Below are 26375 nucleotides of genomic sequence, written 5' to 3' on the forward strand. Positions count from 1 at the left end.
AAAGAAGACCTATTTCTACTTTTTGGGGGATATGTTGTTATGGCATTGTTGTCTTTTTAAAGGCATCAATGTTTTATATATATAATTTAGCCACATTTCCTTTTGGCAAAAGTAAAGCAGTAGTAGCACCAAGCATTACAATTATAAGACACTATTTTGTAATATGTGACTGATTACTGTACTTTCAAATTAAGCATACTAGTAATATATTACATTTTGGAAGTAACTTGCCCAACATTGTATCTTGCAAAATATACTCTTATGTCCATCAGAATAGAATGCTGTATTAAAATTACTTTGTGATGTGCTGATTCGAAGTCGGGTATCTGAGGTGCTAAACGGGCCTAATTTATGCGACTCATTGTTTATTTGTGGCTTTTTGTGATCATTTTATCTTCACACATCCCAAGCTGGAGGAAGAATTTATTTGAACGGGCCGCGAATAATGACTACTCATTGGTGGGAAGCATCCGGGCAGAAGTCTGTTCCCTTTGGCATGCATTTTATTCACCAGGACACGTTTTCAGCCAGTCTGGGCAAGACAGAGGACAAACAAAATGTTTTCTACCCCATTACTCCAGTACTCGATTCGATTCACCACTTGATCGTTCCTCAAGGAGAAATTCATTTCCTGTCACAAATCTCATTTCCATCAGGAAGTCATGCAATGGCTGGTTAGTGACAAAACTGCAAAACCGGGCGTGTGTGGTGCATTTAAGCGGAATTTGGTCCCCAGCATATGCTGCCTCGCTAAAATGAAAGTAATCTATTAGTAATGCTGTTGGGTTCTGTCTCTGCAATCTTCTTAACCTTAAGCAAATACCATAATGCAAAGTAAAGTTCCGTAGACGATCTCGGCGGCGCTGCCATTGTGAGATAATGAGCTCCCACTGGGCAACAGGTCATGTGACAAAGTCAGTACCATGGAAGCACAATTAAACAGGAGAGAATTGAATTGCGGGGAAACACAACATCTCCAGAAAATTAATAAGCCCGTCCTGATCGGGCTGCGGATATTTTACCTAAACTGAGAATGAATAAATAATTGCTTCTAGATTGCAGCACAGGAGGAGGTAAAAAGTAATTGTCAGCACACCCTGTAATATACTGTATAATTACATTTCATCTTCAGTTTTTTGTGCCAGGTGCTTGTCTGTTTTACAGTAACATCGCTGCACGATAGCAGAAAATAACACTCTTATTCCAATCACTGTGAAGTTTGCTCACATTAGTGCCATCAAAAATGGATTATTTTGGAATGATAAACCAATTAGTGAATTCATATAGGATTCAGGTGACGGTAATGTGCCCATATGGTCATTCTAACAATCAAATCATGTTCCCTATATAAATAAATGAGGGTCTTGCATAGCTTGTTAATGAAGTGCAGTCAGGGTATGATGATGGTATGGGGAGGGTAAAAATGACAATCCTGGGAGATGGTGGTGTTCTGTGTTGTCAGGGAGCTTTACTCCTGGAGGAGCTCGTTAATTGGCTTCAGTGTGCCTTGGTTGGAGGTGTTTGTCGTGTGTGTCTGTGTGTGTAGGTGGTGTTTTCAAAATAGATTTTCAACCATTCACACTTCTGAAAAATAATAGCAACAGCCAGATAGAAAGATAGATAGAGATAGCAGGGATGTAGTTCTGAATCTGTCCCCCCTACACTTTTGTATTATACTCATTCATTTTGCAGCTTTTAAAATAATTTAATTCAATTTGGTCATGGCGTAACATGTACGCAAGTTGCCCTTGAACGCATCAGGAACTGTCACCCACGCAAACGGTCAATCACACACACAGGCGGCAGATGACAGACAAAAAAACAAGCAATAAAAGTTGAGTAGTGGTAATATAAATGTTAAGGGATCATGTGGAATGAGTTGAAAATTCTTTGCATTTACAACCCCAATGGCAATGAAGTTGGGAAGTTGTGTTAAACATAAATAAAAACAGAATACCGTATTTTCACGACCATAAGGCGCACTTAAAAGTCTTACATTTTCTCCAAAATGGACGGAGCGCCTTATGTGTGCACCGAGTTCCAACATCTATAAATGTTGTTGTGTGATGAGCACTGCGCTTGACCTTTTTATTTATTTATTTTTTTTTGGACCACTTGACTGACTGGGAGGTGGATATTCTGCCATAGGGCCAGCAAAGCTCCTGAAGCCCAAGTACCGTATTTTCACGACCATAAGGCGCACTTAAAAGTCGTAGATTTTCTCCAAAATGGTCGGGGCGCCTTATTATGTGTGCACCGAGTTCCAAAATCTATAAATGATGTGTGACGAGCGTTCCGCTTTACTGACTGGGAGCATTTCCTGCTGACACGTTGCTTATACAGAGGAAAAGCGGACGTGGCTGAGGACAGCATGCGGCTGTAAAGGGGGAAGGGTACGTGAAAGCGGACGCTAAATCCACGCCCCCGGTAGGGGTGTGAATTGTGCAAAACAACATCGGTTTAGCTAAGGACCCCCCCGAAAATGGCACCTATGAAGAGACACGCTTACGAAGCTCAGTTTAAACTCCAAGCTGTTAGTTACGCGGTGGAACATGGGAATCGAGCAGCCGCGAGAGAATTCAAGATCAACAAATCCATGGTTCGCAAGTGGAGGAAGCAGGAAAACGAGCTTCGCCAAGTCAAGAAGACGAAGCTGAGTTTCCACGGAAACAAGGCGAGGTGGCCCGAGTTGGAAGACCAACTCGAGCAATGGATTAATGAGCAAAGAACAGCCGGGAGAAGCGTCTCTGCAGTCACCATTCGACTGAGGGCAATAATGCTTTCAGAATAAATGAAAATCGAACATTTTCAAGGAGGTCCGTCTTGGTGCTTTCGTTTTATGAAACAGCGCCATTTATCCATCCGGGTACCGTGGCGCAGCAACGTCCGGCGGATTACAAGGAAAAGCTGGTGTGGGAGCGATGGATGACAGATGGCGAAGCTTTACTAAGACTGGGAGGCAACACCGCGCGAGTTACGCCACCATATGTGAATGGATTGTGGATTCCTGGGCTAAGGTATCTGCTTTGACTGTTGTCCGAACTTTCGCGAAAGCCGGCATCATTGCTGAACAGCCCCCCGGCAACGAGACTGACTGCCGTGTTTGATGGAGAACTTGCCCAGCTGTTCATTTCGGATACAGAAGATGAAGACTTTGATGGATTCGTGGATGAGGATTGATAAAAAAATAAGGTGAGTATATATTGTTAAATATGTCAATAAAGTACAACCGTACTCGGTTTTGCTCCCGCTGCCTTTTTAAAAGCATTGTTTTACCGTGCATGCATGCTACCGTATGTTTTAAGCTAGCATATGTTTTACCATGCATGCGCCCAATAATACGGTGCGACTTATGTATGTGTTAAACACAGAAATAGACCCCGTAACTGAGACTGCGCCTTTTAATATGGTCCGCCCTATAGTCGTGAAAATACGGTACAATGATTTGCAAAGGGCGGCACGGTGGGCGACTGGTTAGAGCGTCTGCCTCACAGTTCTGAGGTCCGGGGTTCAATCCCCGGCCCCGTGTGGGTTTTCTCCGGGCACTCCGGTTTCTTACCACATCCCAAAAACATGCATGGTAGGTTAATTGACAACTCTAAATTGCCCGTAGGTGTGAATGTGAGTGTGAATGGTTGTTTGTTTATATGTGCCCTGCGATTGGCTGGCAACCAATTCAGGGTGTACCCCGCCTCCTGCCCGATGATAGCTGGGATAGGCTCCAGCACACCCGCGACCCTAGTGAGGAGAAGCGGCTCGGAAAATGGATGGATAGTTCCCAAACGTTTATTAAATGTTCTTAATGATTATTTTCTAAAAACAATAAAGTTTATCCGTTTGAAGATTAAATAGCTTGCCTTTGTAGTGTATTCAATTAAATATATGTTGAACATGATTTGCAAATCATTGTATTCTGTTTTTATTTATGTTTAACACAATGTCCCAACTTCATTGGAATTGGGGTTCTATTTGCTATCTAGGAATCAAACAACTGTGATTGACTGCTAAATTTAAAATCCATCCAGCCATCCATTTTCTCTTTTCGAAATATGTGTCTAGGTAAGTAAATGATCTGAATTCATGTCCATATTTTGTTGTTTATACTACATTTCAGTATGTTAACTATTTGTTGATGGATAAAAGCATGTGTTTAAAATAAAGTTCAGAACAAGTGAATTGGCCTGATTATTAATTTGCATTTTTATATCATCATGTTCACAAACACTTATTCTGGTTATTAAAACTGTATATTTGGAAATTATTGGCTCTAGTCTCACGCATTTAGGTTTTGGTGCCTTTGGCACTCTATATATTTTGGGAATAACTGGAGTAGTGTTTGATTCATAACATGACAGAAAATAGGAACAGAATGTTGATCCGATTTCTTAAGGAAAAGCTGCTGTCCACAAATGTCCTGTTTTGCTGAAAACACAAAGACAATTTGTCTGCTTCCTAGAGCGACTCACCAGTGCCACAAAATGAAACATGGCTGACAACCCGCGGGCCGCCAACCAGTGTTGGACAGTTTGGTTTCAAATACTGTAGCTCTTTGGCCACTATGGGGAGTAGCAGTTGAATGCGAGAGGATGATCATTTGCTCATAAAAGTTGCTGAACAATTTGTCCCCACCCTCCGCTTCTGTCCCAGAAGCTAGCTAGCTAGCGAGACAGATGGATGGATTTGTAGCTAGATGGATAGATTGATATATCCCAGAAGAACAAAAATTGTACAACTACTGTCATGCACAAATCTGTATAATCAGTATGTGCATATAGTAGATGGTATTGGAGTTTTATGAAGGCCTTGGATATGGTAATAGAACCTCAAGTTGACTCAACCATCAGACTACAAATTGAGTGGCTGCCTGCACAGAAATGGTTTGCCTCTGAAAGGAAAGTAGCAGAGAATGAGCAAGGCCTCTCTCGATGAAAGACATTTCAAAGAATCCACTTTGAAATACAGTGTTCGCCTGTTCTCTGTTTTTGTTGCTGGTGAGTGGGTAAGCATTGACCTTACTTTTTGGACATGCATGAATCATCTGTTGTGTTTTTGTTGTGTCTGTTTTATGCCCCTTTTTTGGCTTAAAAATTAACTACCTGTGTTGACAATTAAATATGAACCAATCAGCATCTTTTTGCACAATTGTCAAAAAAAATAAAATAAATTGTACCGGCATTACCAGATAACTTGCAACCCTTTTGCTCAGTGACTGTTTTTCTCAATGTCTTTATGTCTCAAAAGTGTTCTGTCAATTGACTGTTGTCGTACTAGAGCGGCTCCCACTACCGAAGACAAATTCCTTGTATGTTTTTTTTTGGACATACTTGGCAAATAAAGATGATTCTGATTCTGATAAAACCTCCAAGTCATAATGGAAGCATACACAAATCACAACAAGTGCCAATATATATGTTTATATAATATATAATATAGGTATGTATATCGGCACAGAGATCCAATGCAGGAGTGATTCGAAATAAGGCAGTTGCAAGAATAATAATGTCAGAGGTATTAAATTAACAGTATGTTATTATTCTGGCTGTATTTTGAGTTGAAGTGATTTTTAAAAAATTTAATTTGTCTAATTGGTATCTTCTGGCTTCCAACGACACAAAAAAGTGGCAAAGGACATTGTGTGAGATAATGAAAATATTTGCCATATATATTTTCAAATTCATTTCATCATCTTTTTGCCTAACAATTTGGAGGCAATCTAATGTTTTGCACCATTTTAGAGCGTTCCAAGCAACTATACTGTACATTTACAACATTAGAAATTCCTAAAATGTTTTAAAGTGTATTCATGTTTTATGTGGATATGAAGAACACAAATAATTTCACCAATCTCTTAACACAACATCTGACAATCTATTGACACTTATTTTCAGCAAAAATATACAAAACAAGTAGATGGATGGATGGACAAATTAAAAAGGTACGAGTAAAAAAGTCTGTACTTCTCTAATGTAATCAAATTAGAATGTGTTTCAATGAGATGTGAGCCTACTTAATTATTACATTTAGTTTTAGACTTATTCTGACACTGTTGCTTGTGTGAAAATATTAGTTTGTTTCCAAAAACACTTCCAGAGTGTTCCCCTTCCTCTGATCCCCTGTTATAATCCTCTCTATTTGTACTTTTATGCTATTTGGTAATACATTTATTGCTCAGAGGAAGCCACTCCATCTGTCGCCCAGCTGATCTGGTGCCTCCCTTATAGGATGCAGTGTTGGAAGGGTTTGCCCTTGGAGCCCCAATAGGAGTGGGTGTTTATTGCCCTGTTGTTGGGCTGTAGCAGCTTTGCAGAGTAGTTTATGTTGCATTTCATGGAGCGAAGTTTAGTCAGGCTTCTCTCCATCCCTCCGTTGATACCTCATCATCAATTTCATGTGTTGTCCTAGCTATGAAATTGTGATGAGCAACAGCTGAAGCACATCCACAGCTTTTTTTATAGCGGCGGAAAAAGGGATCCAGCAACTAAAACGGTCCAAAGCAATTGCAATGCCTGTGTGTAATTTTAATGACGTGCTGATGTTGTGATGTGGGAAAGGTTAATATCTTCTTCAATTACCGTTCAAAGCAGACGATAACACCAAAAACAGGTGATACCACGTTTAATGTAGCTCAAATGAAGCAAAGTACATCTATAAATCCATCACTTTGAATACGTGACACCCAGTTAGTCACGCCTTAATGGTGAATTAAGTGAAGAAAAACCCTTGCTGTAAAATCTAAAACACCAGAGAGGCTGCGCCTGGGGAAAATCAATTTTTTTGTTATGATATTCTTTAATAATATACACACTTATGTCAAATCAATTAAATGAAAACATTATACTGATTCATGATCACAACAAATATATTCACCACAAAAAGACTACATAATTTGATATATACAGAATTCTAAGGCTGTACAATTAATCGAATTTTAATCGTGATCACGATTTTGGCTGCCACGACTAAATGAGCCTGATCGTCGCTGATTTTTGTACATTTAACTGCATTGCTGCATATGAAAAGTGCTTCATTTGAAGCAGTGCCCGCAACCTAGTCAGCCAGACACCAGGGGGCGAATGCATAGTTAAGGCTTCATTAAGGGCTGGCATCGCGCTCCGTGGCCAACTTCAAAATAAATGCTAAAATGGCATTGATGTCCAATGTAGTAATATAAGAAGCTTTTATTTTGAAGTTGCCCCTCTCAGAATGAAGCCTTAACCATACATTTGCCCCATGGTGGCTGGCTGACTGGGTTGCGGGCAGTGCTATGAATGAAGCATTTTTCATATGCAGCAGTGCCCGCATTTTAAATGTAAAAAATTGCCGACCATCAGGCTCATTTAATCGTGGCATTCAAAATCGCGATCATGATTAAAATTCCATTAATTGTGCAGCCCTAACGCACAGGGATATATTCTTTAGCCTCTGCGAATAAATTACTACTAGTAATATAGGAATATAATATAATAGTTTACTGAATCAATTAAATTAGTTGTGAAACGTTTGCATGACAAGTGTGGTCACAGAACAAATTAAACTCGTATCTCAGGGCAGCACTTTTTTTTATCTAAACAAACACAGCCTCTCAATTCCTTCCTCTTCAATTATGTAAAGTCAATTAGAAAACTAGACCCACAACATAAATATTGGTCTTAAATATTGACTTTGTTTTATGAACGTGTTCATGTCCTGGATAATGATGCTATATATTCCAGTGATCACTTGAATTCGCTGTCCAATCGGCCTCCCTGTCTAAATCATGTTGTGACATTTAGCAGAAAACCAAAAATAGAATCCCATCAAGTGTTATTGGATTGGCGTCATTTTCAAAACTGAGCATCATCCCTTTAAAAACGTATCTTTGATACAGATTGTTTATTTGATGTCATTTCAATGCGCACATGTACCTTATGTTGTTTCCAGTAAATGTAAACAGATGAGTTGTAGATGTACACTTCTTAACCATTTAAGAAAGCCATAAATGTAGCTGAATCTGCCACATTAATTTATATTCAGGACAAAGATTCTCTGTATTTGAGTGACAGGTGTGTTTTCTGTTAGAGAGTCTTAGATATTTTGTTTCCACTCCTAAAAATGTAACCGGGGCAACGCAACCCATGCCTGCAGTGAGCCATACTTCATCCTGTGCCTCTGATCCTCAATGTGAGTGTGTGTGTGTGTGTATCTTCAAGTTTGTGTTTAAAAGAGAAAAGTGTGACAGAGAGAGACTGCCAATCTCCCCCATGGTGCTTTGCCATCTGCTATGTTGTGTGCGTTTAAAAAAAAAAAAAAATTGTGTTTTTTTGTGTGTGCAGTTGTGTGTGTGTGTGTGTGTGTGTAAATTGCCTCGTGAGCGTGCATGCATTTGCAAGTGTCACTCGCCTAGAGGTTGCAGGGTCATTGGATGCGTGAGGTAATATTAGTCCCAGTCGCTCCCAGTGTGTGACTAATACAGCCTTCCTCTCAACTTATCAAAAGAATGGCACACAAATCCATGAATAATTGAAAACAAGGTTATTTTGGAGCTGCGTCGTGTGCACTATTAGATCACAGGCTGGGTGTAAACATGAAAGAACAAACATGAGTTCGAATTAATTAGAATTCCACCATAAAGTTTTGTGGTGCAATGCAGAGCAATAGTGTTAAATGTATTTCTACCCCCCCACCCCCTTTTTCAATCTACAATCAAACATGACATGACATAAAAATGTCTGTCTCACAGCTTGCATGGCCCTACTGGATGATCTTTTTATTTTAGCCCCCGGCCGCTTGTTGTCATGGAGACAGGTCCGTAGCTATTGTCGTCACCTTCTTGTGATGAAAAACATCATGGGTAAATGGGCGAGGTGACCAAAAAAAAAAATCTTCCAGGGGCTCCCAGTAGAGCAGGGCCACACTAAACAATGTTATTACATCAGCCTGTTGGAGCACATTAACTGGTGTACATTTCACCACCTGAGCTGTGGTGTCATTATCTGCTCCATGCAATATATAGCACATGTATCCACCATCAATCAAGCTGTCTGGATGACTTGTCACGCTGAAACGGTAATAAGCTTCCAACACCTTGCCTTCTTTTGCGATACATATTCGCTCGATGCTGAGAAATGATCAGGCACAGTGAGTTGTGATGTCGATGAAGGGTGGCTTCAGCGACTGCAGTTCAGCCTTAGAATGCATTATAAATTCGACACACCACAGAGAAGAGTAATGTTAACAAGCCATCCAAATTTGAATGAAGAAAAAAAACCTCTAAGTACCGGTATATGAAATCTCGCCATCCGCGTTTGTCTTTAAAAAGTCAATCCATTGCTTTTTTTTCCCCTCATTTTTTGGGAGCTTAAAAAACGTCACCCAGCTTTTCTGTAAATTGAGACATCCAGCGAATACGCATTTTCAGGGTTGAGCCATCCATATTGACATAAGAAAATGGAGTTGTTTAAATTTTTGCAGATTTATTAAAAAATAATATCAGAAATATCACACAGCCATAAGTATTCAGACCCTTTGCTCAGTATTTAGTAGAAGCAACCTTTTGAGCTAATACAGCCATGAGTCTTTTTGGGAATGATCACACCTGGATTTGGGGATCATCTGCCATTCCTCCTTGCAGATCCTCTCCAGTTTTGTCAGGTTGGATGGTGAATGTTGGTGGGCAGCCATTTTCAGGTCTTTCCAGAGATGCTCAGTTGGGTTTAAGTCAGGGCTCTGGCTAGGCCATTCAAAAACACAGAGTTGTTCTGAAGCCACTCCTTTAGCTCCTTTTAGCTGTCTGCTTAGGGTCATTGCCTTTTTTGAAGGTGAACATTCGGCCCAGTCTGAGGTTCTGAGTACTCTGGAGAAGGTTTTCGTCCAGGATATCCCTGTACTTGGCCGCATTCATCTTTTCGTCGATTGCAACCAGTCTCCCTGTCCCTGCAGCTGAAAAACACACCCACAGCATGATGCTCCCACCACCATGCTTCACTGTTGGGACTCTATTGGACAGGTGATGAGCAGTGCCTGGTTTTCTCCACACGTGTTAGAATTAAAGCCAACAATTACTATCTTGGTCTGATCAGACCAGATAATCTTATTTCTCACCATCTTGGAGTCCTTCAGGTTAGCAAGCTCCATGCGGGCTTTCATGTGTCTTGCACTGAGGAGAGGCTTCTGTCGGGCCACTTTGCCATAAAGCCCCGACTGGTGGAGGGCTGCAGTGATGGTTGACTTTCTAGAACTTTCTAGAAAACTCATTTCGGCCGCTTGTATCCGGGATCTTGTTGTTTCGGTCACGAGCTGTGGGTCGTGACAATAGGTGAGGGTAGGAACGTAGATCGACCGGTAAATCGAGAGCTTCACTTTCGGCTTAGCTCCTTCTTTACCACAACGGATCGATACAAAGTCTGCATCACTGCAGACGCTGCACCGATCCGCCTGTCGATCTCCCGTTCCATTCTTCCCTCACTCATGAACAAGACCCCAAGATACTTGAACTCCTCCACTCGTGGCAGGATCTCATCCCCGACCTGGAGAGGGCACGCCACCCTTTTCCGACTGAGGACCATGGTCTCAGATTTGGAGGTGCTGATTCTCATCCCAGCCGCTTCACACTCAACTGTCGGATATGCGGACCAAACTCTGAATCCGGTCAGACTGAACAGCCCGTATCAGGGGATTCGGTACCCCATATTCTCGAAGCACCCCCCACAGGACCCCCCCAAGGGACACGATCGAACACCTTCTCCAAGTCCACAAAACACATGTAGACTGGTTGGGCGAACTCCCATGCACACTCGAGGACCCTGCCGAGGGTGTAGAGCTGGTCCACTGTTCCACGGTCAGGACGAAAACCACACTGCTCCTCCTGAATCTGAGATTCGACTTCCCGACGGACCCTCCTCTCCAGCACCCCTGAATTGACCTTACCAGGGAGGCCGAGGAGTGTGATCCCCCTGTAGTTGGAACACACCCTCCGGTGCACCACCCCAGTCTGCCAATCCAGAGGCACTGTCCCCGATGTCCACGTGATGTTGCAGAGGCGTGTCAACCAGGACAGCCCCACAACATCCAGAGCCTTTAGGAACAATGGGCGAATCTCATCCATCCGCGGGGCCTTGCCACCGAGGAGCTTTTTAACCACCTCAGTGACCTCAACCCCAGAGATAGGAGAGCCCGCCTCAGAGAACCCAGACTCTGCTTCTTCATGGGAATGCGTGTCGGTGGAATTGAGGTGGTCTTCGAAGTATTCTCCCCACCTGCTCACAACGTCCCGAGTCGAGGTCAGCAGCGCCCCATCCCCACTATACACAGTGTTGATAGTGCACTGCTTCCCCCTCCTGAGATGCCGGATGGTGGACCAGAGTTTCCTCGAAGCCATCCGGAAGTCTTTCTACATGGCCTCACCGAACTCCTCCTATACCCGGGTTTTTGCTTCAGCAACCACCAAAGCTGTATTCTGCTTGGCCTCAGGAGTCCCACAAGCCAAAAAGGCCCGATAGGACTCCTTCTTCAGCTTGACGGCATCCCTCACCGCTGGTGCACCCGAGTTAAATATATGAGTATATTATTGAGCCAAGCCATATATTTTACATTTGAAAAATCTAATAGCACTACACAAAAATGTCACCTAACGTATACAGTATATGCTGAAATAATAATGATGACAAAGCTATTAATCTGTTGTATGAATGGCAAAAGGTGGATACCAATGTTAATTGTACTGTCTGTCATCAAATGGAAGAGCATTTGATTGTTCTGCCTGTCACTATATGTCACTGGCCTAGATAGATGAACAAAGATACATTTTGTAAAAAAAATAAATAATTTATGGACCTATTAAGTGAATTTGGACAATTTCCCATGGTACACAGAATGATCTCTCATGGCGAAATAATTAGCCACTGTAGAGTTTAGGGATCGAACCATTAGAAACATTTCATGTTCTAATTTGTTCTTTTCCATATTAGAAGCCACAAAAATAAAGTTGTATTTTTGAAATTCGCCTCTTAAAACATGGCTTCCTTCTGCTGTTAAACCTTGACTTTAATATCATAATATTATGACTTTATCTCGGAAAAGTAGAACATTATTCTTGTAAGATTATGACTGTTTTTCATAATAAAATGTGTGTGTAATCATAACATCATGACTGTTTTCATTCCTATGGCATTTAGGGGTATACATGGTAGCTGTGTTTAATTGGTGTTAGGATTATAAAGGGGTCCTTGGAAAGATTTCTCCTCTGTAATTTTAAAGTTTTAAAAAAAAATGTTACCGAAATGATTTTAACACCTTTGTGTAATAAATTCTTGACAGGCTGGGAAGCGCACCCCTAAAGATCAGATCCTAATGATGACCATGTGTTTTCCTTTCAACACTACCACAGTCCATTTCTTGCTACTTGCCCAATAGAGACTTTAACCCAACCACCAGCATGCCGCTGCTTACTGCATCTGCATTGGCTGGCTTCCTCCAATAACCCAGCTGTAAAACGCTCTAAAGCCTTTTGTTTGAATGCTGTCAATGGCTTAGCAGCAGCTGGAGGAGTCGATGCAGAGCAGCTAGGCACTGGAGAAAGGATTTGGCCATGAGCGAGATTTTAGAGTGCACGTTGGAAGAAGGAAGGGATGAACGAAAGGGTGTCGCACTGAGGATGGCATCACGGGAGGTTAACAAGAAGACGAGGGAGGAGGGAGATGAGGAGATTTCAGGAAAACAGCACCTAATGCAGAAGTGAGACGAGGGTAAGATATAAGGGTTTAGGAGGCTGGGTGAGGGACAAAAGTGGAAGAGAAGGAGAGAAAGGGGCTTTGTCAGCAGGTGAAAGACAACAGGGAGCGCTGGATAATCTGAAGGAAAGATATGAAGGGTTATGCTGAGGGCACGGTGAGATTGGGAAGCCTCCGACAACCCGGCAAACAGGAGAGAGGGAGCAGACAGTGAAATATATATGAGCAGTGTCTAATGTTGGAGTCGCTATGTGGCTGCACACTGCGCGGCAGCCCTTGTTAGATTAACAGCAGCAAATTGAGTTTCCCTAAGAGGAGAATTTACTTAACGTGCTGCCGGTGAAGCTTGAATCAGCCCTGATTCTTCTTATCATATTGTTCAATTGAAAAAAAAAAGACGTTGAAAGCTTTTCTATTCAACCTCGATTACGCTGGCCTGTGATAAGACCGAGGTTATGGAGTGGTGAGCGAAACAGAGCCTGTATATCAGATAGACAGATGTGTTTTTCCAGATTGGCTATTTTTAGAGGAGGAAGGGGCAGCAAGTAATGTGTTGGAGCAGGTCATTAGCTCGATAAGTGGACGGGGGAGTCTTTGAATATGCAACGCACCAGAAATGCCGCTTTCGTTTAGGAAAATAGGCGAGAAAGGGTCAGCAGTAATCTCAACACACCATTAGCGCCCACGCAGCGGAGATGTAAAGGTGAAGGCGTCGCTTATGTGCATGCTGATACATCAATGACAATCTGGCCTATCAACTGCAGATACATGCCATGTCACGCTCTGGGCATTTAACAGTGGCGGGCCGTGCATTTGATACGCTGGTCTTCAGTGGGGACGTACCCAATACACCTTTTCCACAACTATCACGTCACAAATATATAAACCATGTAAATGTTTGTCTATATGTGCCAAAAACCTAATATAACAGCACGCAACTTTGCCATCTGGATCAGTTCAGAATCAATGTTTATCAAAAACAGAAATTTTTTAAAATGAAATACGTCGTACTCGCCAGAGATGTTGATTATTAAAATGTATTCATGTGTACAGACGTGTTTTACTTGTTGAACTTGGCTGTAATAAATCTGACCAATCAATCAGGTGACAGAAAAATGCTGACACCATCAAGGGTCAGTGCTCCCTGTGAGGACAAATTTTCAATCTGATTGGTTAAAGAAACAATCCCATTGCTAATGTACTGTAGTTTAAATGACATGCATCTCTGATTCTAAAGGTTCTGGGGAAGATTACATTGACATGGCAACACAGAGAGGCTGAAATGTGATTAGACAAATAAAATCCAACAGCCAGATGTCCTGGAAGTGGTGCAGCCAAGAGAACTACGAAATGAAGAGAACAGACGGTTGGGAATGACTTATTACACTTTCATGGAACAAATGTTAGAAGTTACATTGTAAATGTAGGTTAGTGCTTCTGAAGGCCTTACTGGCCCTAACAAGGCAGTTACACAAACTGTACAAAAGTATTGGACCAGCAGGAGCAGTGTTTCTCAAATGTTGAAGCTGGATCAAAATTTTCAAAAACAATATGCTTGCCTCCTACTCCAAACAGTCGACCCTCATAACTTCATAAATTTAGCAGTTTAACAACTTGGAACGTGATCTAAAATTCCAAGGGAAATGTTTGGTCTAAACGTCAAACAAGAATCCAAAGCCTGAAAAAAAATGCGGCGAGAAAGAATGAGACAGCAGATCCCTCACTCCCTGACTTCCCTGTGCATCTATCCATCCATTTTCTACTGCTTATCCCGTTCAGGGTCACAGGTGAGCCAGAGTCTATTTCAGATGACTTCGAGTGAAAGGCGGATTACACTCACCAGTCAATCCCAGGTCACATATTGGCGAACAACCATTGACACCCACATATACGCATGAGGGCAATTTAGAGTTTTCACTAAACCTAACATGGATGTTTTTAGAATGTGGAAAGGAACCAGTTTACCCGAAGATAACACACACAGGCAAGGGAGCACATGTACAGTAAACTCCACACAGGAAAATATGAAGTGACATTCCCAACACATAAATTTGTGATGCAGATGTTCTGGCCACATGTTTTAGACACATACTCCACAAAGCAGCCACCACCCAGTCTGTATTTTTCAAATTGCTCATCCTGTTTTCTTCTGCTTTTTTGTTTGTGCAAATAAGAGTATTCGTGATGAATAGTTAAACCTGACAATAACAACGATAAAACTAAAAAAGGAATTTATTGTCAAAAGCAGTAATCGGCTAATTGTGAAAATGCTGAAGAGCAGTTCAAAGCATTCCAATGTCAAAATAAAGATATTTTCTAATATTTTCTTTTCTAAGATTTAAATCTTTCCACATTTCACAACTTCTCAACATTCGGGCCAACCATTCCAACGTCAAACTGTTCATCTCATTTGGGACATATTGGGCAATTATTTATCACATTCCCAAAATTTTCCATGACAAAATTTTCAAATTAATGGAGACATTTTACAGTTTGACCTAATTCCGACACATTCCTCGATCACACCATTCAAACTTCAAACGTTTAGATCATTCAGGACATCTTGGAAAGTATTTTCACTCACATTAAAAAATTCCCAATTCCCCCAGAATTCCAAATGTTGCATTTCAAATTTCCCAAATTGCTCGAGAGGTTTTCCAATTTATCTCTGTCTTTCCAAACTTCTTAGCAGATTCAAACCATTTCAATATCAACAAATTCAGTTCATTCAAGCTTCTATTTGTAATATTCTCAAAATCCCCATTTTCTGCATAATTCCATAATTTCAGTGAGAAAAGTCAGAGACATTTTCCGAATTCACATTCGTTTCAACAATTGGATTAATTGCACAGCATTTCAGTTCAGTGTCAGCTCTTCAGTGTGCACATTTAATTTCGACAGAAATTGCATTCCTGAGTTACTTACAGAATATGAAATTCAAGCTTGATGCACACCGAGCGACTCAGCCGAAAACCGACTGTTTCGCATTGTTTGTGGTTTGGAAACTTCTTTTCATGAATGGCCTACGGTCGGCCAATGGTTTTGCTGTGATTCAAAATCTGAATCGCCGGTGCATGGCATTGTAATGTCATAGATGTAACAGCCAATTAAAAATGAGCTTTCACAAAAAAGCAAACAAAAAAAACACACATACTTTTCTGGGTTTTAAACGGGACGATAGATCATTGCCAACATCCTCACAAAATATCCACACTCTTCTTATTCTCACCCATTTCCTTCTTCGTGGCCATCTTCTTCTTCCTTGACAATCTCGCCATGTTTTTGTGGTTCAACAAAAAAATTCATACAGAACAGTATACTGTATGAGGTGCCTCAAAACCTGACACAGGCTCACAGTATTTTTGGTGCAGCGTGTTGGTCGATGTGTGGTGCTCAGTTTCTTGGTGTGTGGTGAAGAATCTTCAACTAATTTTTTTTGTGATGGTCCACTTGACTCACTTTTGGCCGCCTCACTTGGTGTGTGGCAGCCCTAAAGGCCCCTGCTTTTTTGCGGCTGAGGCAGATTTCCTAAACGATTCCTGCAATGTTGGATGCACATAATTGTTCAAAATGTCTTGATAAGATGAAAAAGTTTCAGATGGAACTAGCCTAGCCTCTGACTAATAGATTAATTGTGGTGCGCCTCATTATTTTCACCCATATACTTAGTGGTTTAGTTCGGATGTGCGTCATATGTGACAGGTAGACAAAGGCTCCTTTCTCCCCCACCACTGTTTTGTCATAGAGGAGAGGAGGTGAAGGACAGACTGAAGAGTTATTGATGAAGGGAGAGTGAGCCTCTACTCTGCTTGTGTGATTCTCAGCATGAACACGAGCTAAATTATGTGAAGCCGTACGTAGGAGGCCGGGCATGTTTTTACGAAGAGAGGGACGGATGACAACCTCCCTTAAATCTGAAGTCTTTGACATATACGCCACTATTGCATTTTTGCCACATTCCGACCCATCCATCCATCCATCCATCCATTTTCTGAGCCGCTTATCCTCACAAGGGTCGCGGGATTGCTGGAGCCTATCCCAGCTATCATCGGGCAGGAGGCAGGGTACACCCTGAACTGGTTGCCAGCCAATCGCAGGACATTCTGACCCCTCAATTAAATTTTTTCAACGACTGTGGCAAACTCAAGCTCGATTATTTACTCCTTTATGTTGCACCATAACAATGAAATCAAATTATTTCCGTCAGCGCTACAGTTAAATTAAATTATTATGACTTTTGAGGAGGGTAAAAATGTATCACTGCAGCTTATTTCAAGGTTCACTGGTACAGAGGCTCATTAATGCTGAAACAGTGTGGCAAAATAACAATTTCAGCTTGTTTCTTCTTTTAGTTGGTGCATAGTAGCTCTATTGTTCTGGTATTAGTTGAGTCAGGGCTGGCCCACATGAGCCCTTAATCCCAGTTTGAAGTGCTTTGGGGAAATCAAAAGACTTAATCCTGCATTAGCATGAATTTGGCTTTAATTTGTCTTCATGAGGAGGATTTCACCTAGCTCGGTTTGAATTTTCGGATGAGTCCACTCTTCCCCTTGCAGTGCGCTGACATTTCAGCGATGAATCAGAGATGCGGTGACAATGTTTTCATCCATTTTGGCTGACCTTCATGTTCTTGTGTGTGTCTGCAGTGTGCCTACCCCTGCTGAGCGAAGCCCCAACCACATTTCAGTCATCTCCAAGCGGCCTACAGCAGGACCATGCTGTCCAGCACAGGCCGTGCGCCAGACCAGTCCAGGAGGCTGATTCCTGGGTTCCGCCTCAGGACCTCCTCCCTGTCTCCCCTACTGCATCTCATCATCCTGCTAATTAATGTGAACAATCTTTCTGCAGCCTCAGGTATGTCTATTGTATTTTACATTTATTGTCATGAAGCATATTCAGTTGTATTCAACAGGACAGTCAAACATACAAATAGAAAATGAGAACACGCACAAGGAGCTGCTGTAGGCCACAACTCACACCCAAACGCTCACACCGAACTCTGACGTCACTCACTAGGCCATGCCTTTAAAGGCACACATCCAATGCACAAATACTACAATATGTACAGTAATTAAACATTGATAAAAATAGTGCATCGCTTTAAATCCTTTGTTTTATTATGTTTTGATTCAATATAGTGCTTTTCGCCCCCTTTTTTTAAGTGGAGCAACATTTTTGGGGGTTGTTTTTTTAGGGTCTCTGGAACAGATAAATGGCATTTCTTTTCATTTCAATATTTCAATGGGGAAAATTCATTTGATATACAGTGGTGCCTTGAGATACAAGTTTAATTCATTCCAAATTTCAGAACACTCATATCTCAAACCATCTTTCCCTATTGAAATGGTTAGAAATGCAATTAATTCATTCCAGCCCCCCAAAACACCCAAATTAGGTTTTTTTTGGAACATGTTTTCTAATTAGAAAAATAGCACTCAGCAGTATTGTACTGTATAAAAACAAGGTAATAACTCAAAAACCCTCCAGTGTTGCTGAATTCAAACAATTCTGCAAGGAATAGTGGCCCAAAATAGCTCCACATAGATGTGAAAGACTCATTGGCAGTTATAGAAAAGACTTCATTAAAGTTGCTGCTCATGAGGGTGGGGCAACCAGTTATTAGCTTTAGGGGACCATTATTCTTTTCACATAGGGCCAAGTGGCTTTGAATTTTTTTTTCCTTAATCAATAAAATCACCATTTAAAAACTATGTTTTATGTTTACTTGTTTTATCTTTGTCTGATATTTACATTTATTTAATGATATTAAACATTAAAGCGGAGAAACTAAGCAAAAAAAAAAAAAAAAAAAAACTATTTACAAAGGTGGCCATTACTTTTTCAGGGCACTGTATATCGCTGCAAACAATGATTGACAGTCTAATAGCCAGAAGCCCCACTGCACAAAATGCAGATTCATAGTAATGATGCATTTCACAAAACGTTAAGCATGAGATTATGTGCAAATTGGACTGTTTCCAAGCAACATTAACATCAACCTTTGTGAGCTCCCACCAACGTCCGCTGTGATACCCCCCACAAACACGGCTGACATGCCGTGCTAAAAATTTACAAAATAAATGTAAAATACAAAACAATACTGCCACATGCTCTCAAAGATAACATTGTTATCATTAGTATTTATACTGTAACTAGTGCCAGTGTCTCCCTCTTGACAACTTTGTGGCCAGAAATGCTTCATTGACATTTTTAATGTCACTGCCATTACAATGTATAACAATACATTATCGAAAGTCCGCATTTTATTTTTAAAAGTAGTTATTTGACATTTTTACTGCCACATTCAACCATTTTCCCATTGGAGCCCTGCATATGAAATTGTTGTATTTTTGCTAGTTATATTATGGGGTCATATGACTACCAGCAGGCCCCAAGCGTGTGTGAGCATCTGTCGGCACATGCTGATCATTTCAGGGGTGAAAAGGGGATGTGCATACACATTCACATACAATCTTGGGGCCCCCTGGTAGTCACATGGCTTGATAATACAAAATACAAGAATTTCATCAACGGCCTACAATGGATACAAACTGAACTGTAACTGTAATATACAGTAAAAATGTCAAATAGCACTACGCTGACATTTGATAAATCATGGTTATACACTGGGAAAATTTGAATCTGGTGGATTTCAGTAAAATATCAAATATGACTACTTCTCTTCAAAATAGACATTGTCATATACTGTGGCAGTGACAATATAAATACGTAGTGTAACATTGTTATATACTGTGGCAGTGAGACTGTAAATACGTAGTGTATGAATGACTTATGGCAGAAAATACATGGAAAAAAGATTTTTAAAAAGACATTGGATTTGGAAAAGAAATGCTAAAAAGTCACAATAATTAATAATAATAATAATGTTCGTAAAGTCCCAAAGATTTTCTCAATACAGTCCTTCCCTTTTTGTCTGAAACCTTCCTAAATTCTTGTGAGAAAAGGCTGTCCTACATTATTTGGTTGCCATAGCAACAAAAGTTCTGTGATAGCAGGGAATATTTCTTGGGAAATAGGGAGGATGTCTGGAGAGATTGCATGTTGACATTGAAATAGGCCGTCAATCAGATTTGAACATTTTACTTACTTCTTACTTACTTCTTCTGGTGAATGGCAGCTGCTATATGTAATCAGGTGTGAATGCGATGTACCATGTGTGAATATATGGGGAGACAGTCCATGTGTGGGATTTGGCATGCCCAGGCTTTTGTTTGCATGTCTGTAAGAAACTGTGTGTGTGTATATATATACACGTGTGTGTGTGTGTACACGTGTGTGTGTGTGTGTGTGTGCGCGTGTTAAAGTGTGCACGCATGTTAGAGCGTGCGCATGTGTGCGTGTGTTAGAGAGTGTGTGTGTGTGATACAGAGGAGTGAAAGCAGCCTTGTGAGTACATTGGAACTGGACTGTTGCTTGTTAATGTTTTGATGAGCCGGGAGGTCCCATCAGCATGTTTCTCCTCATTTTTTTGATGACAACATTTGCACTGATTTCCTGCCTCAGCGGTCCACACACACACACACACACACACACACACACGCACACACACACACGCACGCGCACACACACACACACACGCGCACATACACACACAGTACACGCTCACAAAACAAACAAACCACATTGCATTTGTCTGGAAAGTATTGTTGTTGTAATGTTCTTTTTCATTTGAATTACTAATTTGCGACAATGACATTTTCGTTGCCATGTCAGTGACCTATACGTGTATTGTGTACAGTATTCCGTTGGAATGTAGAGGCATCTCATGCAGAATGTATCATATCAAATTTTGCACTACCGTTCCACCAAATTGGTTCAATTTGCTTATTATAACTCTCTTTTTTTCACATTGCAGTCTGATAATACAAATATTGAGCGACTCATGTGTCTTGGCCCATCTCAGGCAACTTTATATTTTTTATTTTATTTTTTTATGTGATTGTTTTATTTTACTGAAACTGCTCATTTGAGTAACAGGACTGAACGAAACAGGAGTGAGTTTTTAAGCATGGATTTATCAAATGTATGAAATATAGCCACATTTGATTCATGCTAATAGCATGAACTAACTAATAATTGACACTAAACAAATGACAGTGATTCGACAAATTAAAAAATACATATCATCCAAAGTATAATATAGGTAACAGGACTGAGGTTCATTTTAACCCCCCAATCATTGTTGAAATGTCATCTATTATACAGAAGAATTAATGCACTTACTTTTGGCCTTTCCATGGCCTGCAGAGGATCTGAATGATGCAACTTACTGTGGACCATGTGACTTGTGGAAGAGTCCAAATGTTTTTGAGGGGGCTGATGTGCTTTGGACACAGGGCTGAATGAAAACCCAGAGACATGACTACAGAATGAAGTAACCTTTTTTTTTTTTTTTTTAAGAAAAGGAAGGGAGACAGGCAACAAATGCTATTTTTCTATTGCTCAATGTCGTTTAACGACCACTTGGGTTGTGCAATTTCTTCTGTGCTGGTTACAAGCCTTCCTCCGAATGAATTGTTTAATTGTAATAAGTGATTATACAGTCATATCAATGTGCAGGGCACTTAAAAAATGTTACAGTTAATTGTATATTGCATTTATGCATTTTATTTCCTAGAGACTTTGGATTTGGATACAACTGTGACTCAATCATCTTTATGTCAAGGAATTGCTTGATTAAAATGAGATGCAATTAGCTTTTGTCAAAACAGACAAACAGGAAGAAATGCATTAGTCAAAATGGCCTCAAGGCTTGTCAGACCACAACTGCTTGCACTGTAAACCCCTGACATCAGGTATGTTTCTCTATTAAAGCCAAATGCAATTTGCAACATCAGCTCTTCCCGGCCTGTATACGTCTTTCAAAGAGGATGCATTTAATTTGCATTTACCACTTTAAAGGGACGATCGCAACCTGACCTGCGCCAGACATCATCGACCTCCTTTCCCTCCCATGACGAATGTTAAATCTGAAACTGACCGGAGCCTCAATCAGTCACTTAGACGATTACAGGTTTAAAAAGGTGTTTTGTAAAAGCAGCCAAGTGGTAGAAGATTAGTCGACCTGGCTGCTTTGGTGAAAACGAGTGAAAGCTTCTATTAAGAGAAAGAGCCGCTCATTAGTCCCGTATTTTCCAGGAAGCTTCCTGAAACCATCCAGCCATAACAAGTTTTTGTTCAGTGCAAATCCACACAAAGTCAGTGCCTTGCGGGGCTTTTCCCTGGCTTTAAGAAGAGGCTTAAGTGGTAACATTGCCAGCGGGGTCGGTTTTGCAAGAGGATTGGTGTTGAAGCGCATTTAAGAGAGTACAGAAAACATTCTGGACTGTACATAAAGCCAGTGAGACCGTGTTTGTGCTCAACAAGGCATATGAAATTCTGTCATAATCCTGTCACAGTAACAAGGTGGTCCGACGTAACTATTTTTTTTTTTTTTTTTTTTTGTACTTTCGCGGGTTTTAGGGGCTCACTGCTCTCAGTGTCCCCAAGCTTCTCTTTGGGTTTAATAGGCCAGACATACGGTGCTATTGGGACGAATGATGGCCACGAATTTGTTCTGATTGACTGCTCTGTGCCAACTCCAGCTTTATGTATCATCCTGTTGAGGATTGTGCCTAAGCATGAGATGAAACCACTTCATTTCTGACATTCTGGCTATGTTCCATTTATTACTGCATAGGACACTGCGCCTCTATGACATGATATTATTCAAGTGACTCATTGCAAAAAGCAGTGGCTCTAAAAAGAATGAAAATGCACCAGTCAAAATATATCTATATATTTTGAAGAAACCAAGAATAATATCCAGGCATCGCTAAATTTCGCAAAAACAATATTCACATGTCTCAAAGCATGCCAGAAAATGTGTTGTGGTTTTATGACACCGGAGTAGAATTTCTGGCAACAATTCCTATGTCTGGCGCCAAAGTAACACTGCACATCATCAACAGAGGAACACCACACCCACAGAGAAAAATGTTGGTGGGAATATCATGCTTTGGGCTTGTTTTTCTTCAACTGGAACAGGGGGATTTAAGGGAGTTGGGGTGGTGTCCTCCAGAATGATTATGAAAACGAATTAAATTCATATCTAAAGGCACCACTGTATGTTCTATTGTACATTTATTTTGCATTTTCAGACGTACGAGGTGTGTCAGAAAAGATCCAGGACTGGTGTCACAAAAGATATATTTCAAACCCAAACTACATGTTTTCACCTAAAATGTGGGCCAGATAATCAACCAGCACATCTACTGTGGCGTTAACTTTGTCCAGTGTGGGGCAGGAGAACGCATGGCTGCTTCACAATGGTACCCTGCCTGCTCACAATGCCCTGAGCATCTGACACTTCCTGGCCAAAAGAACGCCATTTTTAACCTCCCTACCCAATTGACTGGGCTTTTTGTAATTTTTTTCCTCTTTCCCAAGTTCCACTGGCTCATCAAGCAAACCTGTTTGGAAGACGTGAATGATATCAAAGTGGCTGTGACGATGGAGCTGTGGAGGATCCCGGAAGAATCCTTCCAAGGGTGCATGAGAAGGCTGGATAGTGCGTTAGACTTCAGGGGTTCTACAACCCCAATTCCAATGAAGTTGGGACGTGTTAAACATAAATAAAAACAGAATACAATGATTTGCAAATCATTTTAAACCTATATTTAATTGAATACACTACAAAGACAAGACATTTTATGTTCAAACTGATAAACTTAAATCATTTTAGCAAATAATCATTAACTTTTAATTTTACGGCTGCAACACATTCCAAAAAAGCTGGGACAGGTGGCAAGAAAGACTGAGAAAGTTGAGGTAGTTGGGACGTGTCAAACAAGTAAAAACAGAATACAATGATTTGCAAATCATTTTCAACCTATGTTTAATCGAATACACTACAAAGACAAGATATTTAATGTTCAAACTGATAAACTTGATTGTTTTTAGAAAATAATCATTAACTTAGAATTTTATTTAATTTAAATATTTTTTTAACACGTTCCAAAAAAACTGGGAAAGGGTCATGTTTACCACTGTGTTACATTACTTTTTCTTTTAACAACATTCAATAAACATTTGGGAACTGAGGACACTAATTGTTGAAGCTTTGTAGGTGGAATTATTTTCCATCCTTGCTTGATCTACAGCTTCAGCTGTTCACCAGTCCGGGGTCTCTGTTGTCGTATTTTACGCTTCATAATGCGCCACACATTTTCAATGGGAGACAGGTCGGGACCGCAGGCAGGCCAGTCTAGTACACGCAGTCTTTTACTACGAAGCCACGCTGCATTCTGCACGAAAACACGTGCAGAATGTGGTTTGGCATTGTCTTGCTGATATAAGCAGGGGCCTCCATGAAAAAGACGTTGCTTGGATGGCAGCATATGTTTCTCCAAAACCTGTATGTGCCTTTCGGCATTAATGGTGCCTTTACAGATGTGTAAGATACCCATGCCATTGGCAGTAAAACAGCCCCATACCATCACAGATGCTGGCTTTTGAACTTTGTGTCCATAACAGTCCGAATGTTTCTTTTCCTCTTTGGCCTGGAGGACACAGCGTCCGCAATTTCCAAAAACAATTTGAAATGTGGACTCGTCGGACCACAGAACACTTTTCCACTTTGCATCAGTCCATCTTATATGAGCTTGGCCCAGAGATGCCGGTGGCATTTCCTGGTGTTGTTGATGAATGGCTTTTGCTTTTTTTTTTTTTTTTTGCTTTTTTTTTTTTTTTTTTTTGCTTTGCATAGTAGACTTTCAAGTTGCACTTACGGATGTAGCGCCGAACTGTATTTACTGACATTGGTTTTCTGAAGTGTTCCTGAGCCTATGTGGTGATATCCTTTACACATTGATGTCGGTTTTTGATGCAGTGCCGCCTGAGGGATCGAAGGTCACGGGCATTCAATGTTGGTTTTCGGCCTTGCCGCTTACATGCAGGGATTTCTCCAGATTCTCTGAACCTTTTGATGATATTATGGACCATAGATGATGAAATCCCTAAATTCCTTACAATTGTACGTTGAGGAACATCCTTAACTGTTCGACTATTTTCTCACGCACATGTTCACAAAGAGGTGAACCTCGCCCCATCTTTGCTTGTGAATCACTGAGCAATTCGTGGAAGCTCCATTTATACCCAATCATGACACCCGCCTGTTCCCAATTAGCCTGTTCACCTGTGGGATGCTCCAAACAGGTGTTTGATGAACATTCCTCAACTTTCTCAGTCTTTTTTGCCACCTATCCCAGCTTTTTTGGAACGTGTTGCAGCCATAAAATTCCAAGTTAATGATTATTTGCTAAAAACAATAAAGTTTGTCAGTTTGAACATTAAATATCTTGTCTTTGTAGTGAATTCAATTAAATATAGGATGAACATGATTTGCAAATCATTGTTTTCCGTTTTTATTTATGTTTAACACAACGTCCCAACTTCATTGGAATTGGGGTTGTACTTCCAAAGGGAAAACAATCTGTGATGATACCAGTCCTAGAAACTTTCTGACATATCTCTTATCTATTTTTTCCCCCATTAGAATTATAAAGGTCAGTGATCATGATGGGGATCGAAATGGAATCAGATCGATAAACAGAATCAGAACCGCAAAATTCAAATCAGTTCCATTCCCTAAATATATATTGCCTGATAAACTTTCATCTCAGAAAACCTGTTATTTTAGCAAGGTCATGTTCACTGTTTATAGCCACCGAAATGAAACTGTATGCTTGTTATAGCCAGTGAGATGTGAAAATGTGCTAACAGCCTTTTAGAATCTGCAAGAGATCATTTGGTAGGGTTTTTTTTTCGGTTCCTATTCCTTCTTCAGAAAAGGAGTGAGTCAACACAGCAGGACATTAGCCGCCCAGACTTAGGGGAAGTGGGAGGAGGGATTCAGGTTGCCATGGTAAGGGTCATCCTGCCTTCGCCCTGATGGATCGCAGCGTTTCTGTAGCTGACGAGGAGTTAAGCTGGCCACCATGGCAACAGGCCACAGACAGATCGCAAGGGGGCGGGTGCATGTTGACTGATTGATCTGACTCACTTGCCAGGAAAAATGTAGGTTCAGTAATAGTGGCTCAATGGCCGACTTGGAAAATTGTTGTTTTCTTGCAAAGGGCAATTTCAGCACTTTTCAACTACTGCAGTCCAACACAACACATAAAGGTCCCCATCATTCTCCTCAATTTCCCCCCTCTGGGTAAACAAATTAGCAGTAATGTTGATAGACTGACTGAAATGGTAAAGATATTAAGAATTTGTAAGTGCAAATGCCCCAAGGTGACAAATTGACCCATCTGGTATTAATACACACCAATTAGATGCTTGTATATTGTCCACTTAATGTTTGCATTAGAACCCGGAGTGACTTGCTGCAGTTCAGGGCTCGACTGGTCTGGAAGAAGCAAAGTGTAAAAGAGCGAGTTGAACAGGGAGAGTGTTCCATTGAAGCCCAAGGCTATTTTTTATTTACTACCCACAGGAAGTCCTTCAGAATGTCCTCTAAATGATACCCAGGAATTTAGCTTAACACAAGGTGGCACAAAGCAAACTGTGGCCAGTGCAAATTTGGAAGTTGTCAGCAGGGTGTTTGTTGTTTAGTCATTTTTGGTGATCAACGTTCACGTTTTCTTTTCTTTTTTCTGCTTT

At 40.8% G+C, this 26375-nt stretch overlaps 1 protein-coding gene and 1 long non-coding RNA gene across 7 annotated transcripts in view; one reads left to right on the top strand and one right to left on the bottom strand.

Annotated features, from left to right (window-relative positions):
* LOC133412108 (uncharacterized) overlaps positions 1 to 21008 on the bottom strand; it is a 60632-nt gene extending 39624 nt beyond the window's left edge. Inside the window, exon 1 of the long non-coding RNA XR_009769733.1 lies at positions 20952 to 21008. This is a non-coding gene — a long non-coding RNA (uncharacterized LOC133412108). The remainder of the gene's footprint in view (positions 1 to 20951) is intronic.
* Positions 1 to 26375, top strand: part of LOC133412107 (receptor-type tyrosine-protein phosphatase S-like) — a 114068-nt gene that overhangs the window by 11136 nt on the left and 76557 nt on the right. For all 6 annotated transcript variants that reach the window (XM_061695169.1, XM_061695173.1, XM_061695171.1 and 3 more), the window contains exon 2: positions 17354 to 17561. In XM_061695169.1, the coding sequence (XP_061551153.1) occupies positions 17423 to 17561 (139 nt within the window). In that variant the 5' untranslated portion in view covers positions 17354 to 17422. The remainder of the gene's footprint in view (positions 1 to 17353; positions 17562 to 26375) is intronic.

The sequence above is a fragment of the Phycodurus eques genome, chromosome 13 (genome assembly GCF_024500275.1).
Source record: "Phycodurus eques isolate BA_2022a chromosome 13, UOR_Pequ_1.1, whole genome shotgun sequence".
Taxonomy (NCBI): Eukaryota; Metazoa; Chordata; class Actinopteri; order Syngnathiformes; family Syngnathidae; genus Phycodurus; species Phycodurus eques.